At 43.9% G+C, this 17,437-nt stretch overlaps 1 protein-coding gene across 5 annotated transcripts in view; it reads left to right on the forward strand.

Moving 5' to 3' along the window:
- The window catches only part of SNX30 (sorting nexin family member 30), a 67,345-nt gene that overhangs the window by 12,544 nt on the left and 37,364 nt on the right, over positions 1–17,437 (forward strand). For all 5 annotated transcript variants that reach the window (XR_012159134.1, XR_012159135.1, XR_012159133.1 and 2 more), the window contains exons 2-3: positions 3,962–4,150; positions 15,248–15,358. Coding sequence is in view for 2 of the 5 variants with exons in the window: in XM_073345668.2 (XP_073201769.1) it covers positions 3,962–4,150; positions 15,248–15,358 (300 nt within the window). In the remaining 3 variants the exon portion in view is untranslated. The remainder of the gene's footprint in view (positions 1–3,961; positions 4,151–15,247; positions 15,359–17,437) is intronic.

Raw genomic sequence — 17,437 nt, forward strand, 5'->3', positions numbered from 1 at the left:
AGGATGGTTCTTGGCAGATTGGAGCTGCTGGAAACTGCCTTGGGTTCAAGACTCCAGAACATTAGAATCCAGAATGTTACCAATAGTCAAGCAAATAAAAACGTAACTGTCTGATTTTTTTTTTAAAAGAAAAAGCTTGCACTGAAATTCATTTCCATTGGCAATAGATGAGAAGCACTGCTGTTCTGCTGAGGTCTTCTAGGACTAATTTACTATCACTTGTTACTTACCCTCTGATCAATGTATTTCCTTCACCAGTGGTTATGAGTGAGAAACCACAGCCCCCACCACAATGGTTCTGTCAGGAACTTGATGCATACACAGAGAGGCTTACACACATCTCTTGATTGCTGGGATTCACGTGGGCCCTGTAGTCTGTCTTGTTAACAAAGACCTCGTTAATCTCCAGGAAATAATGGTGGGGCAGTGATTGGGATAGCATAGGGAGCAGTTCTGCAGCACAGAAACAAACTCTTTCCTTTGTTGTGGCCCCCCACACCTCCATGGCTTTTTATTTTTTTTTGTGAGAAGGTGAGACAGTCTAGTCAGAAGCAATGCAAACAATTAGGGGAGGGGGTGCTTGGCATCTCTCTCGCTAGTGCTCCTCTTTCCTCACAGTAGTGCTATTCCTGGATCTCCCTTGCTCATGTGTGCACCTGGCTACTAGGGGGTGAGGTGGTATAAGGGGTCCTTTCAGTTTCTGTTCACAGCTGGCCAGCATAGGTCTTGCTCCTTCCATGTTCAGTCCTGTCATGCCTTATCCAAGTTGGGAGAGGTATTTCCTCAGTGACTGACCCCTTCTAGTGCCTGTGAGGGCAGCACCCACGGTTCCAGCAGGAATCATGCTGTGTGCACAAAGCACCCCAGAAAACTAGGTCTTGACAGAAATTCTCTATCCATGATGACTGGCCTCCTTTTCTCGCAAGCCTGAGCTATCAAGATGTCTAACTCCTAAGTGTTCGTTAGAATAGCAATATGGAAAACACTAATTTGCATTCCTATAGCTCTTCCTTCCCGAGGATCTCAAAGCATTCAAACTCTCATCACTCCCTGTGAAGTTGGTAACTTGTGTCTTCACTGACCTTCTGTGCTTCAGTTTCCCCATTTGTAAAGTGACTTGCCCAAAGCTGGTGTAGGGCAGGGGATGTAAGCCAGCACCCTGACTCTTCTCCGTGCTCTGCATCTTAGCACTGTGGTAGTGGAGAAGTGCCATTCATTCTGTAAACGGAACTGGGTGTGGTGTCCTGCTTGTCTTACTGATACATATTTCTGAGTCGCATCTCAGTTTTCATCTGCCTTCTCCTTACTCTTGCATCACCCCTAATAAAGCTGACTCGACTGACGTAGTTAGTATGAAATTGAGGGTTAACCTAAAAGATCTCAGGTGGGTCAGTTACAGGCAGTGGAACAGGAATAAATACACAGTGACTTTCAGGTCCCAAATTTAATTTGTAGGTTCTTACATGGAGACGGGCTATGTGGTGGTAACACATTGAGTAGCTGCCACTTTTCTTTATTGAGCCTATTCCTAAGAAAACAAACAACGTAAACACACAAGGCTGACGTTGCAGTTTAAAAATGCAAACTCTTAAAATGCTTCATTTACAGCAGGGGTGGGCAAACGTTTTGGGCCGAGGGCCGCATCTGGGTGGGGAAATTGTATGCAGGGCTAGTGTGGGAGGGGGTGCGGTGTGCAGGAATGGGCTCGGGGCAAGAGATTGGGGCAGAGGAGGGTTGCACGCTGTATGAGGGGGCTCAGGAAAGGGGGTTGGAATGCAGGAGGGGTGCGGACTGCGGGAGGGAGCTCAGGGCAGGGGGTTGGGGGGCGATGGGGCTCAGGGCACTGAGTTGGGGTGTGTGGGAGTACAGGGTGCAGCAGGGGGCTCGGGGCAGGGAGGTGGGGTGCAGCAGGGGGCTCAGGGCAGGGAGGTGGGGGGGGGGGCGGGGTGCAGGAGGCATTTGGCCTCTGGCCCTGCGTCGCTTACCTAAAGTGGCTCCAGGGTGGCAGTCTTCCAAGCAAAATGGAAGACTCCAGTGACTCAGATATTTAAAGCAAAATGCTTTATTCTGTTCCAATGAAAGAAAATGCCACAGAGCTTTGCACTGAGGGGAGGGGGAAACGTCTGCCCTCCCTGAAAGACATTTAGCATAGACAGGATTCACATCTTAACAATAAAAGACGTCCTTCTGCAAAGGAAGAGCCGGAGTCCTTGGAGTGGTGGTTTATATGTTGGTGTCGAACGTTCCTATGGAATTCAGAGCACTCTGTTTTGTGTATGTCTTAATTCTTCTGCTAACTTATAAAAAGCGAATTCATTAAGATTTTCTGCTTCAAAACCATCTGATGGAAGGGTAGAGCAAACTATATGTTGTATGTACGTTTGTATAGACTCTGGGGGAGTGGTAACTGTTACTAGCTACATAGAAATGTAACCAGCCCTTCAAAGAATAGAAGTATCCAGAGCAGGGGTCTCAAACTCAATTTACCTTAGGGCCAGCACCAGCCCCCAAATCCTCCCAGTGGGCCAATAATGTCACTGAAGATGGTGTTCAGAAAAGAAAACATTTATATTTTTTATTTCGAATTTCTTAAACAATAAAACTGTCATACAACTTTATACAGTTCTTCGCCTGCCAGAGAGTTTTTAGTGTTTGCCAGACACCTGGCAACGCTTCAGTTCTGTCAGTTTGGCCTCAGTGACTGAGCAGTTGAAGCCTTCAGGATTGCAGCAAGGTGGGCATCAGATAGTTGTGTTTGGTATTTTGACTTGTTTATATTCATTGTGGGGGCGGGAGGGGAGAGAGTGACGCTGCCTGGCGACTAATGATGGTATCTCTGTCCCTCTCCCCCAGCCAAAGGGAGCTGCGGGGGGCGGCGCCAGCAGCAGACAGAGGTGGCCGCATGCGACTCTCCTCCGCGGTCCGCAGTGGGGAGGTTCTCGGGCTGAAGGTGGCCCGTGGGCCGGGACTTTGAGACCCCTGATCCAGAGTATTGATCTCTGGGATTTTCAGCGCAGGACTGCTGCGGGAAGCAGAGTAGCTACTTGTTATCCCTTGGAATCTTTGTAACTCATTTAGCCCACTCCAGGTGAGGTGGGGCTGCCTCCCTGCAGCAGCTGTCAACTTCCGCTGGCACTGTGGGAACCTCTGGGGCAAAAAGGTGGCAGGATACATGGGCTCCAAAACTTAGTTTTAAAGGCTGGACACTCTCTTGCCTCCTGACCCCTTATTTTGCAGGAAAAGAGACCCCAGTGGCTCAGTTACCTGTTGACCTCTACCAGTAACGTAGCGGTTCTGGTTGATGGCAGCTCCCCAGCTGGAGGCAGCATGTGGATGCTGAACTGTCAGATGCTAGTGGGTGGGTTTTTGTTGGAGGCTAGTGAACTGTCCCATGAGCTGACTCAGGATTTAAATGCCAGTCTCTGAAGTTAAAAGGTGACAAGTGCATAAGCCCCCGTTGAGTTTGTGATTTGACATTTTGCAGTGACCCAATATGCTACAGCAAGGTGTGCATTCATGGTCTAGTCATCAACTTATCCTGAGGCCTAAGGTCAAGTGCAAGAAATGAACACACTGTTTGACCCTAGGGAGGAGCTGCTGCAATTTAAATAAGCTGCATCCTGGCCCCAACAACTGGGATGAAGGGACATGGGACGATTCTCTAGTCAAGAGGGTGCTCACCAAGTAGAAATAAGGAGCAAACGAGCTCTCTGAACACTACTTGCCAAAACAGGGATTTAGGGTGTGTTCTGGAAAAGGTGTGGTTTAAGAAGGGGCTTCAAGAAAGAAAAGGGAGTGTGCTTAGTAGACCAGGGAGGGGGTTCTAGGTAGATGGGGCCACTTGGAAGAAGGGCATAAAAGAAGCTATCAGTCATGCAACTTGGCTATTTCACAGTTAAAACTTTGCTGAACTGTACTAGTCAGAAATAGTTAAAGTGTGTGTGTGTTTGTCTTCCTCCAGGATCTCAGTCTGCCCAATGGCACTCCTGTAGATACCTCCAGCCCAGCCTCCTCCTCCTCACTGCTCAACAGACTGCAGCTGGATGATGACTTGGATGCGGAAACTAGAGACCTCTTTGTCACTGTCGATGATCCCAAAAAACATATCTGTACAATGGAGACCTACATCACGTACAGGGTTACAACAAAGGTACCAGGCACCTTTTGAATGTGTTACCCTGAAAAAGGAAAGCACTTGCTATCTTTTGGGTTTTTATTCCTTTTTTGGGGGGAAGGGGAGGTCTTAAGCTCCAGCGTAGAAGTAGCAGCTTAATTTGTCCCTTTTTGTCAGTTAATGTGCCAAGGATGTGCTTTCAATAGACTCACTGCAGTGTGTTCGTTGAAACTATGCAAAACTGTTAACATCATCCTAGATTTGATCTCTAGTGGCTTTTTAAAAAATTGGTTAATAATTGGTGTTCTTTCAAGAAACCATTGATTAACGCTGCTACACTGACTTCGTTAGTTTTTAAAAGCGTATCAGATTACCTCTTGTATAAACAGATTGAGGTGTATAGAATCATGTTTCAAATATAGCTAAATTTTCCTCTCTGTAGCAGAGGAGAAATATTCCCTCACTGCTGTCTTCATAATCTCTCACTTCCAGCACTCTGCCTCCTGCTATATTGCTTGTGCACTTGGCTGACAATTAAATGTCTCCAAATGCTCTCTCCTCTGCATGCTTCTTAAAATTCACTCTCTCCCTTTCTGTAGCGTCCTAAATATTCCACTTGCCTTTGCTTTTCCACCTCGGGTCTTTGTGATGTACTAGAGAGGTAATGGATGGTATTACATGAACTACTCATAACAAGTGTTGCCCAGGAATGCTCCTGACTGCCAGTGAAGTGTATACTATGGAGTTCTCTCTCTGTGTATAGCACATTCATTAATCAGATGTCTATACACTAATGGGAGAAGTGATCATTGCATGCACAGTCCAAACTTCCTCTCTGTCCATAATTGTTCTCCATAGAGCCAACTCCTAAGGTGAATATTGTCCATAGGTAAACTAGTACTTACCTGCTTTTCACTCATGTGCCTTAATCAGTTACTGAACACTTTTGCCCAAAGTAACTTTTTTTTACATTGGAGCCATTTCTAATCATTTTTTGGAAAAGATAACAGGATTGATATTCCTGTCTGTCCTCCATTTAAGACTCCAACATACTTTCTGGGTTTGTTCTGTTTTTTATCTTCCCCTTATCCTGGTCTTCACACTTGTTACACAAACTTGGGACTCTCATGCTGTGGGCTGCAAAGTGAAACCTGCAGCTTGAAAGGAAAGCCTGCCAGTGCTGGGTCCAGTAATTCATTTGGCCTCTTGAAACTAGTGAGAAGAAAAATACACAGTTGGACTAAAAGAAAATGGGGATAGAACCTTCTATAGGATGGAGAAGGCAGACTGCTACGGGTGGGACAACAACTGGAATCTTCCCAGTTGTGTAACTCCCAAGAGTCAGCTGATCTCTGTCCCAAGTTATGGATAGGATGTGTCCTGTGTGGCATGAAGATGCCTAAACCAATACAGAACTATGGCTAGAGAAACGAAGGGAGCCATGCCTTCATGAGGAGGAGGTGGCCAACTGATCTGAAGAGGAGTTTTTGTATCTTTTTTTTTTTTCTCCCCTCCTTCTCTTTTGGGGAACTTAATTTTTCAGCAGCATCTTTGGCAGTGCCTTTGGTACTTCAGTGGTGGCACCAAGAGGCAGGTGTATGCTACTGGACATCCTGGGGCTGTATGTGTAGAGGGGAAAAGCGTGGCCCTGCATTGAGGGCCATGTCTGATTTGCACACAGACCACCTCAGAGCCAAAAAGCTAATGCCGACTCTAGAAGGTATAGAAAGAGGCTCCTTCACTTGCCAATCAAAAGTATTGGCAGATGATAGCACAAGGTACCCTGCACCCGTGATCTGTCTGCCAGTGACCAAAGACTACTCTGAGGACGAATCAATCAGTCTGATTTAAGTGGTCTAATCCTTCTGTTAGAGAGGATAAATTTTTGGAATTAGTCTTAATATTTTCAGCTAAGGAGTCTTGTGATTATTCCCTGAATAATAATCTGATGCTATGGTTGAAAGTTGTGTACATGTATGGGCAGAGCAAGATTTGCATGGAATAAACCAATCCCTTGAGGTGTTTTTTCAGGGTCCATAAAACAGCCACTAGGCTTGTTGCTGTTGATCTTACTTTGAAGGCTCTCTGATACTGCCATGATGGGCAGTTGTATAAAACTCGAAGAGCAACAGAACTACCATCAGAGGAATTTCAAATATGGATGAGAAACTTGGCTTACCTGGCTGAATGGCTAATGGAAATGCTACAGACTACAAAAACATCAATCCTATATAGTCTCAGTACTTCAGAAGCACTCAAAGCTTTAAGTATGTAGTTGCAAGAAGAAGGGCATTTACCTTCCCTTTACTGATCATGGGGAGAAATGAAGCACAGAGTGAGTGAGAGCTCCAAAGCCATGTAGGAAGCTTGTGGGAACAGAACCCAGATTTGATTCAGTCATGTGTTTTATTCCACATGGCCTTGTCTGCAATCACCTTCTTCTGCTCTCCAGTTAGTAAGTATATCTTTCTCTTATGTAGTGTATGCCTCACAAAGGACTCGTAAAACCATTCTTGCAGCACCAGATTGAACCCTTTCTGCCTGGCTTTTTATCTTGAAATATTTAAGGCCTTGTCTACTGGGAGGACTAACTGGAGAACTGCTGAAACCTGAGGAGATGGAAACTGAAAGCTAAACTAAGAGGAATGGATATCTTAGATTGGTCTAATAATAATAATAATCAATAATACTTTCTGCTAAAACTCCTTCTTAAAATTCCAGTGCCTAATGGAATGTAGAGACAAAATGCCTCTGAAGAGTCAAAATCCTCATGACTTCAGTTAGGGTGAAAGGTTATAATGCACATTTTTTGGGGTGGGAGAAAATGAGTCTCAGACCTCTAGCAAATCCAGGCTTGACCTTCTTTCTGAGGCTTTAAAAAACAAAAAGCAGCAAGCCTATCCCTTCTCTCAAGGTCGTCGGCAACCTTTCAGGTCTTTAAAGGCACTATAAAGAAATAATGACAATGACATCAGATTTATAGACCCTCTGTGGACCACCTTTCTGATACATGTGTCCAAGAACAATCAGTACTGCTCATATTGCAAAATGTATTTGGGATACTAAAAATGCTCTTAGTCCAGTGGTTTGAAAAACTGAACCAGAAAGCTAGTTCTTATTATAGGAATTTCACTTGAGTGGCGAAGCTGATACGCTGGAGGCTAGAGAATTTGGCAAATAGAATTGTTCTAAACAAATCAAGCTGGCGTCCATGTGACTGTTACTAATTTAGAATGTGCTGGAGGAGGAGTGTTTACCCTACTGATCTATCTTTTTAATAACTTGCTGGTTAGATGCCAAGGTGGCATAGATTAATGAACAAACGTGTTTTTACTCCTTAGTTCTAGAAACGCTAATACGTTTCTCTCCTCTAGCCTGACCAACTTATTGAGGTTGCTTAAGACTGACACCTACATGAATAACTATCTGCCAAGGCTTAAAATGTTCCCAATGGTCTACTAGATAGCATGTGTGAACTGGAAAGTAAGCTGCGTCTCACTGTGTCCTGGATAATATCAGCATAGTGATAGAATCACAGAAGATTAGGGTTGGAAGAGACCTCAGGAGGTCATCTAGTCCAACCCCCGGCTCAAAGCAGGACCAACCCCAACTAAATCATCCCAGCCAGGGCTTGGTCAAGTTGGCAGTGCTGGCTCTAGGCACCAGCTAAGCAAGCCAGTGCCTGGGGCAGCATTTCGGCTGTTCTTGGGGTGGCACTCAGGCAGCAGCCCCTCTCTGTTGTTTTCCATGGCAGCAATTCGGCGACGACTCTTCTGACTCGGGTCTCGCCGCCAGCAGCAGTTCCATGGCAGCTCACTCCGATGTTCCTGTTCTCTCCGGCGGCAGAGTCTTCAGCAGGTGTGGTTTTTTTTTTGTTTTTTTTTTGCTGCTTGGAGCAGCAAAAAACGTAGAGCCGGCCCTCCAAGCTGGGCCTTAAAAACCTCTAAGGACGGAGAGCTCCATCCTCGTTGGAACCCCCTTTCAGGTAGTTGAAGGCTGCTATCATATCCCCCCCTACTCTTCTCTTCTGCAGACTAAATAAGCCAGTTTCTTCAACCTCTCCTCATAAGTCATGTGCCCCAGCCCCCTAGTAATTTTCATTTCCCTTTGCTGGACTCTCCAATTTGTCCACATTCTTTCTGTAGTGGGGGCCCCAAAACTGGACACAATGCTCCAGATGTGGCTTTACCAGTACCGATAGAGGGGAATAATCACTTCCCTCAATCTGCTGGCAACATTCCTACTAATGCAGCCCAATATGCTGTTAGCCTTCTTGGCAACAAGGGCACATTGCTGATTCATATCTAGCTTCTCATCCACTGTAATCCCCAGGTCCTTTTCTGCAGAACTGCCGCTTAGCCAGTCAGTCCCCAGCCTGTAGCAGTGCCTGGGATTCTTCCGTCCTAAGTGAAGGACTCTGCACTTGTTGAACCTCATCAGATTTCTTTTGGACAATCCTCCAATTTGTCTAGGTCACTCTGGACCATATCCCTACCCTCCAGCGTATTTACCTCTCCCCACAGCTTACTATCATCTGCAAACTTGCTGAGGGTGCAATCCATCCCATCATCCAGATCATTAATAAAGATGTTGAACAAAACTGGCCCCAGGGTTGACCCCTGGGGTACTCAGCTTGATACCAGCTGCCAACTAGACACAGGGCTGTTGATCACTACCCATTGAGCCAGACAATCTAGCCAGCTTTCTATCCCCTTATAGTCCATTCATCCAATCCATACTACTTTAACTTGCTGGCAAGAATATTGTGGGAGACTGTATCAAAAGCTTTGCTAAAGTCAAGGTATATCACGTCCACTGCTTTTCCCATATCCACAGACCCAGTTATCTCGTCATAGAAGGTAATCAGGTTGGTCAGGTGTGACTTGCCCTTGATTTTTCCAGGGACTGAGGTGAGGCTGACTGGTCTGTAGTTCCCCGGATTCTCCTTCTTCCCTTTTTTAAAGATGGGCACTATATTTGCCTTTGTCCAATCATCTGGGAGTTCCGCGATCATAATGAGTTTTCAAAGATAAAGGCCAATGGCTCTGCAATCACATCAGCCGACTCCCTCAGCACCCTCAGATGCATTAGATCTGGCCCTATGGACTTGTGAATGATCAGCTTTTTCTAAATAGTCCTGAACCTGTTGTTTCACCACTAAGGGCTGCTCACCTCCTCCCCATACTGTGCTGCCCAACAGGCCAGAGCTGGAAGAAAAAAATAGCATTTTAAAATTGGGTTAGTATGAGTAATTATATTAAAGTGTCCTCTTGGGATAAATAAGATGTGGCTGGAAAGCCTCTGTTTTGTGTACAGGACATGTACAGCTGATTACTGTTGTAAAGTAGCCTTGATCTTGGCAGAACTATAATCCTAAAGATTCATAGATACTATGGTCAGAAGGGACCATTGTGATCATCTAGTCCGACCTCCTGCACAACGCAGGCCACAGAATCTCACCCACCCACTCCTGAAAAACCTCACCTATGTCTGAGCTATTGAAGACCTCAAATCGTGGCTTAAAGACTTCAAGGAGCAGAGAATCCTCCAGCAAATGACCTGTGCCCCATGCTACAGAGGAAGGTGAAAAACCTCCAGGGCCTCTTCCAATCTGCCCTGGAGGAAAATTCCTTCCCGACCCCAAATATGGCAGTCAGCTAAACCCTGAGCATGTGGGCAAGATTCACCAGCCAGATACCCAGGAAAGAATTTTCTGTAGTAACTCAGATCCCACCCCATCTAACATCCCATTGGGCTTATTTACCATGAATATTTAAAGATCAATTAATTACCAAAATCATGTTATCCCATCATACCATCTCCTCCATAAACATATCGAGTTTAATCTTAAAGCCAGATATGTCTTTTGCCCCCACTGCTTCCCTTGGAAGGTAATTCCAAAACTTCACTCCTCTGATGGTTAGAAACCTTTGTCTAATTTCAAGTCTAAACTTCCCAATGACCAGTTTATATCCATTTGTTCTTGTGTCCACATTGGTACTGAGCTTAAATAATTCTTCTCCCTCCATGGTGTTTATCCCTCTGATATATTCATAGAGAGGAATCATATCTCCCCTCAACCTTCTTTTAGTTAGGCTCAACAAGCCAAGCTCCTTGAGTCTCCTTTCATAAGACAAGTTTTCCATTCTTCAGATCTTCCTAGTAGCCCTTCTCTGTACCTGTTCCAGTTTGAATTCATCCTTCTTAAACATGGGAGACCAGAACTGCACGCAATATTCCAGGTGAGGTCTCACCAGTGCCTTGTATAACAGTACTAAAACCTCCTTATCTCTACTGTAAATAACTCGCCTGATGCATCCCAAGACCTCATTAGCTTTTTTCACGGCCATATCACATTGGCAGCTCATAGTCATCCTATGATCAACCAATACTCCAAGGTCCTTCTCCTCCTCCGTTACTTCTAATTGATGCGTCCCCAGCTTATAACTAAAATTCTTGTTGTTAATCCCTAAATGCATAACCTAACACTTCTCACTATTAAATTTCATCCTATTAATATTACTCCAGTTTACAAGGTCATCCAGATCCTCCTGTATGATTTCCCGGTCCTCCTCTAAATTGGCAATACCTCCCAGCTTTGTGTCATCCGCAAACTTTATTAGCACACTCCCACTTTTTGTGCCGAGGTCAGTAATAAAAAGATTGGTTCCAAAACTGATCCCTGAGGAACTCCACTGGTAACCTCCCTCCAGCCTGACAGTTCACCTTTCACTATGACCCGCTGTAGTCTCCCTGTTAACCAATTGATTATCCACCTTTCAATGTTCATATTGATCCCCATCTTTTCCAATTTAACTAATAATTCCCCATGTGGCACGGTATCAAGCGCCTTACTGAAATCTAGGTAAATTAGATCCACTGCGTTTCCTTTGTCTAAAAAATCTGTTACTTTCTCAAAGAAGGAGATCAGGTTGGTTTGGCACGATCTACCTTTTGTAAAACCATGTTGTATTTTGTCCCATTTACCGTTGACTTCAATGTCCTTAACTACTTTCTCCTTCAAAATTTTTTCCAAGACCTTGTATACTTCAGATGTCAAACTAACAGGCCTGTAGTTACCTGGATCACTTTTTTTACCTTTCTTAAAAACAGAAACTATGTTAGCAATTCTCCAATCATACGGTACAACCCCTGAGTTTACAGATTCATTAAAAATTCTTGCTAATGGGTTTGCAATTTCGGGTGCCAATTCCTTTAATATTCTTGGATGAAGATTATATGGGCCCCCCAATTTAGTCCCATTAAGCTGTTCGAGTTTCGCTTCTACCTCAGATATGGTAATATCTACCTCTATATCCTCATTCCCATTTGTCATGCTACCATGGCATCTTATCCCTAAGATCCTCTTTAGCCTTATTAAAGACTGAGACAAAGTATTTGTTTAGATATTGGGCCATGCCTAGATTATCCTTGACCTCCACTCCATCCTCAGTGTTTAGCGGTCCCACTTCTTTCTTTGTTTTCTTATTTATATGGCTATAGAACCTTTTACTATTGGTTTTAATTCCCTTTGCAAGGTCCAACTCTACTTGACTTTTAGCCTGTCTCACTTTATCCCTACATGTTCTGACCTCAATAAGATAGCTTTCCTTGCTGATCCCTCCCATCTTCCACTCCCTGTATGCTTTCTGCTTTTTCTTAATCACCTATCTGAGATGCTTGCTCATCCAGCTTGGTCTACAACTCCTGCCTATGAATTTTTCCCCCTTTTTTGGGATGCAGGCTTCTGACAGCTTCTGAAGCTTTGATTTAAAGTAATCCCAGGTCTCCTCCTGCCTTTAGATCCATAAGTTCTTCAGTCCAATCCACTTCCTTAACTAATTTCCTTAATTTTGAAAGTCAGCCCTTTTGAAATCAAAAACCCTAGTTGCAGATTTATTTTTGTTAATCCTTCCATTCAGTTTGAACTGAATTAGCTCATGATCACTTGAGCCAAGATTGTCCCCTACAACCATTTCTTCTATGAGGTCCTCACTACTCACCAAAACCAAATCTAAAATGGCATCCCCTCTAGTCGGTTCAGCAACTACTTGCTGAAGGAATCCATCAGCTATCGCATCTAGGAAAATCTGAGTCCTATTATTATTACTAGCACTCGTCCTCCAGTCTATATCTGGGAAGTTAGTCTCCCATGATCACGCGGTTTCCATTAGTATTTACTTTATTAAAAACATTTAAAAAGGTCTCTGTCCATATCCAAATTAGATCCTGGCGGTCTATAGCACACCCCAAGCACTATCCTAGGGGAGGCTCTAATAGTTTTCTTCCCCAATGTCATTTTTGCCCAGACGGACTCTGTCTTATCCATTCCATCGCTTCTTATGTCTTTACATTCTACCTCATTATTGATAAGACAATGACTTAATCACATTGACAATAGGAGATAGTGGGGAGACTGCATCTCTAGCTCTGTCCACTTCCTGGCAATGAAAACTGACTGAACTAAGAGTATTCCAGCTAATGCTGTTGTCAAGCTGACACGTTGATCTGATCTATTCCAGTCTGGGAAAGTTTGTCTCGTTAAAACCATATATTCATTAGAATGTTTTAAAAAGTATTTTAGGAAGGGCACTTAAAATTTGCCACAGACTTGAATGGGAATAGGGTATGGACGGAAAGAATAGTCCTTAAAAGTGGAAAGCAAAAGTTAGTCTGTGTCCCCCACGCTGGCCTGAATGGGGATCTTGTATCCACTAAAAGTGCAACCATCGGCTTACCCCAGTGTTTTTGTACAGCATAGAATCTTGTCTTGATATGTGTAGATTCCTGGCCGCCCTGAGACGTATCCCTCCCTGTTGGCATTCTGACACTAGGCATGATGAATGTGCTACAGGGCAGATCTTTTTTTTTTCCCCCCCTCCTATCCACGCCAGCATTGGGAGAGAAGTCCACACACCTGTTTGAATGTCTTTTAAAACAGTCTCCTGGAACGCCCCATTGTAGACACCACTCTGGAATGGCAAGCTCCTAGGAATGTGGGACTGGAAGGGACCTCCTGGGTCTTCGAGTCCAGTCCCTTGCTATCGCAGGCAACCCTATTTTCTCCCACTTCTATAAGCTTGTATCGAGCGTTTGAATCCTCTTCAAAGTATCCTTGTATCCCTGTGCTAAAAGAGGAGTGTTTCTAGTTCATCTCAAGTATTAAACAGGTGCCTGGTCAAGCATAAACACTTAATTTGTTCTGAAAGCTTATTCTTCACTACCCAGTGATGGTCAGGACATTGTGTTACTACCTGAATGTCTTGCTGTGTTAATACGTCGAATTTCGTGTTAGTATTCATCAAAGGACAAAGCCTGACATCGCAAACACACCGTATAAGAGAAAGTACATGTTTTTTGTTTTTCTTTTGTTTTTCTTTTAAATCTCTGCATATGGAGTTGGTGAGACTGATGCTGGAATACAGCATCCAGTTCGGTATACACTTGAAACAATTGGAGAGGGGGCAACGAAGACCCACAAGTGACTTGTGTGTCTTAGTGAGGCGAGGCTTACCTTCTCAAAGATTGAGAGGTGACTTGTTTATGATGTAGAAGTACATTCATAGGGAGAAAACATTAGGTCTTAAAGGGCTCTCTAACTTAGAGAAAGGTATAACAAAAACAGAAACTAAAACCAGACACAAGGCACGCACTGAGGGTGATGGTGGATTTTGGTCTCATGATGTCCTCAAATCAAGAGCAGATAGTTGGACACTAGTTACTGGACAAAATAAAAAGTTAATTGGATGAAATTCTGTGGCCTGTGTGATACAGGAAGTCAGACAAGGTGACCGAATGATCTTTGTCTGGCCTTAAAATCTATGCATTACTGCAGTGCGCTCAGACGTAGCCCGAGACTCTTTCCAGCTGACTTTCGTCAGATGGCACTTACTGACACCATGTAAATGTGTATCCCAATGGCACTTCCAACACTCTTCTCTTGGGAATGATTCAGGCTCTTCAGTGAGGGTTTCTGTACTCTGCCGCATGTGGTAGCCACATAACAAGCTATGGCTTCTAGTTTCTCCTTTGGTAGCCAGTCTTCTCTCATCAGGGTGTTGAGTTTCTGTTGGAAGATCAGTGAAGTCATGAGGGCCCTCTGCCTTATGACCCAAGGGAATCACGAGATAGTTGAGCTCCTAGCGCGCACGTACCAAAGCCATGCACTGATCAGAGCCTAGGAGCTGGGACTTGTGAATCGTCTTGTAGGTGCTATGCAAGCAGCTCCTGGCTTGTTTACTTGGCTGCAGCCTATCCAAGGAACATACTGTATGCATTATCTATTTGTAGTTTTCCTCCAGTGAAATTAAACTGAGATTTTGCAGCTAGGAGTTTCTCTGGTTCAGGACATTTCTTGCCCTTACTGTCAATGCCTTCTTCATTAGTGGTTATCTGGAAATTGATTCTAGCTCCAAAATACAGTACTACAAAATTGTGTCTTGAGTCAGAATTGTCTTTGGTGCTCACTTCATCTTGGAGAAGTGTCTGCCCAAGGACTGTTAAATTGAGTGATGGTTTTAAGTTAGCTAATTACGCAGCCTTGCGTAGAAATGAGACTGTACTAAACCTGGGGCTTTGGCAGAGCCCAGCAATGACACATGCATGTTCTCGCCCACCATTAATCTGTCTCTTGAGTAAACAAGTCATGAGTAATCTTGGTGGTTTTTTTAATCCTCTGTTGCTAAAAGTATTTCGCTCTCTCTTGGAATGAGAGAAGATTTCATGCAATTTCCCTTCAAATGTTTACATTTCAGTGGAGTTTTTTTATCCTAACTTCTCCACCCTACATATTTTTCACCCTGAGGAAATCTTCTCCGCTAACTCAAAGTAGATCTTAAATAGAACGCTTATCTGAATCACTAAACTGAGTGTGTTTCCAAATATATTATTGGTGGTACTTCCATGGCCTGAAGCTGAAAAATATTTTTTTCTCCCATACTGGCATTCCGGGGACTCAATTTGAGGCATGAATTCTGATTGCCAGGCTTGTTTGGTTCTTCCTAGTTTAAGGTAACTAGGCCACTTTGGCTGTATGCTCTAAAATGAAAAGGAAAGCTTTGTTTAATGTATCTCTTAAAATTTTCATTCATTTTCTAGGGGATACAGTCTAATCTCATTTGTTACTATTTCCAGACCACACGGGCAGAGTTTGACTTGCCAGAATACTCCGTACGCCGACGGTACCAGGATTTTGACTGGTTGAAGAATAAGCTGGAGGAATCTCAGCCCACACATCTCATTCCCGTATGTAGTAAGCCAGGGTCAGCTGTTGCTGAACACTTGTGTATTCAGAATGTCTGCTTAAAAAAAAAAAAAGTGAATCTTCTGGTTGTTCAGCAGTTATGGATTCAAGGTGTGTAAAATGCAAAGCTTCGTTCTATTCTTGTCTTCTAAAGTGGAACATTCTGACTTTAGAAAGCAAAGCAGCACAAAAAGGGCCTACCCTAATCTGTGCCAGCCAGCTTTGAAATGTTATGGATCTTAAATGCCAAGTGCTTGCCCATATGATGCAGCCTAAACCACTAACGGTCACCCAGGTTAATTCCGGTTGAAAGGACACCAGTGGAGGTGGCATCTTCCTAGCTTCCCTTATAATATGACTAATGTTTAGCCATTCTGATGGTTAGATACCCTCTTCTGTTTGCCTAGCTGTTGGCTTCCGACAGCACTGTCCATTGCCAATGCATTCTCTAAGGCATCACACCTTCATGTTCCCTTTGAGTGGGAACACCCTTCCCTCTGATGCACTTTTAAAGTTATAGTATCTAGTATTTAACCTACATGCTCTATGATTTGCGTGTGTAAGGGGTTATAAAGAAAACTCCCTACTAACTCTGTTCATGCTATTTGGAGGACTCCTCTTACAGGGAAAGAAACTGACTGTTCCAAATTTTTAGAGAAGGCCTGTGACCTGATCAGTTATGTGTACATTCGCTGCTTGGGCAGACAGCTGGGCCTCTGTCCACTGAAAACTTGGCTAAATAAGGCCCTAAATAATTATCCCTCTCTCTGAAACTGACTGCCTTGTTACTATGTTCGTGTGTGGTCTGAAAGGATTGGGGTCTCCTTTCTTCCTCTTAACATAGCATCTGCTTTTCCTCCTGGGCCTTCAAGGATTATAAGTAAGGTTGCATGAACTCCTGACTAACCACAGGGCAGACTGATGTAAAACATCACTCTTGGTGCGTATAAGGCTCAGTTAGCAATGTGTGTTCCCATGTGCTTTGTTACTCGTAGACTTTAAAAGGAAATGCTCCTGGAGCTAGGCTGTGTAAGATGCTGAGTGAGCCTTTGCATACCTAGGAAAGCTGGCTTGTGAGGAGGCTTTCCTTCTGATAATTTCCTGTCTTTTAAATAGTAGTAATCGGCTCCCCTCTAGCTATGTAAAGGGCCGCTAGAAGCACTTCTTGCATCCCTTGTGTGAAACCACTCTCTGGACAATGAACTAAAATACCAACTGTTTTACTAGAGTTAAAAAAAAAAACCCCATCTATCTCTTTTGCACCTTTTCTGGTTTTTTTTTAATTTAAAGTGCTAGAATAATGCAAAGAAAATCTAGCTATATTATATTGAATTTGGGACCAATGCAGAGAGCGCTGGCAAACCTGCATCACTGCCTTGCCTACTCTTCCTGGGGCCAGCTGAGACTCCACCCATGTGAGCATGGTGTGAACCTGTGATGATCAAGTACTGGGCACGTTGCAGATCACCCTGCTGCTCTTCTTGTTTTTAACAGTAAATCTCAATTTGCTGTTCCCCTAACCCCCTTTACAAATGGTCACTATTTGTGGACACACAATCTGCATCCCCTTGGGACTGAACAACCTTGACTTAAGAGTTCAGGGCAGGAAAAAATAAGGGGAAAAAGCCTCATGCTGAACCATCAAGAAGCATGAGGCTTGCCTGAAAAAGCACGAAATAGTATTCTAAGTCTATTTGATTTTGCTTCCACAAGTGCTTGTCTGGGAATATGAAGCCATGATAAACTTTCACTGATAGTAAGAGTGCAGCTGGGACTAAGTCCAGCTACAAAGAGGGATAAATTTTTCCAAATGGGATACAGAGAACTATGTAGTGATGGTCACTCAACTGCTGGCTGTTCCTACACTGGATTCCCTAGCCGCAGTATAGTAGCAAAAAATCTTTCAGCAATTCCCTCTAAGTGAGTTCAGGGTCGGAATGTAGCTGGGGGCAGGAGGCAACAGCACTCAGTGATGATTTTTAGTGTGCGCACAATGATTTTTAGAGCGTGGTGGTTTTTTTGCTCAAGATACAAACGCATCTATCCTTACAGGGCGGTCATAACTCATACGCAAAGTACGC

The sequence above is a fragment of the Lepidochelys kempii genome, chromosome 5, assembly GCF_965140285.1.
Source record: "Lepidochelys kempii isolate rLepKem1 chromosome 5, rLepKem1.hap1, whole genome shotgun sequence".
NCBI lineage: Eukaryota > Metazoa > Chordata > Testudines > Cheloniidae > Lepidochelys > Lepidochelys kempii.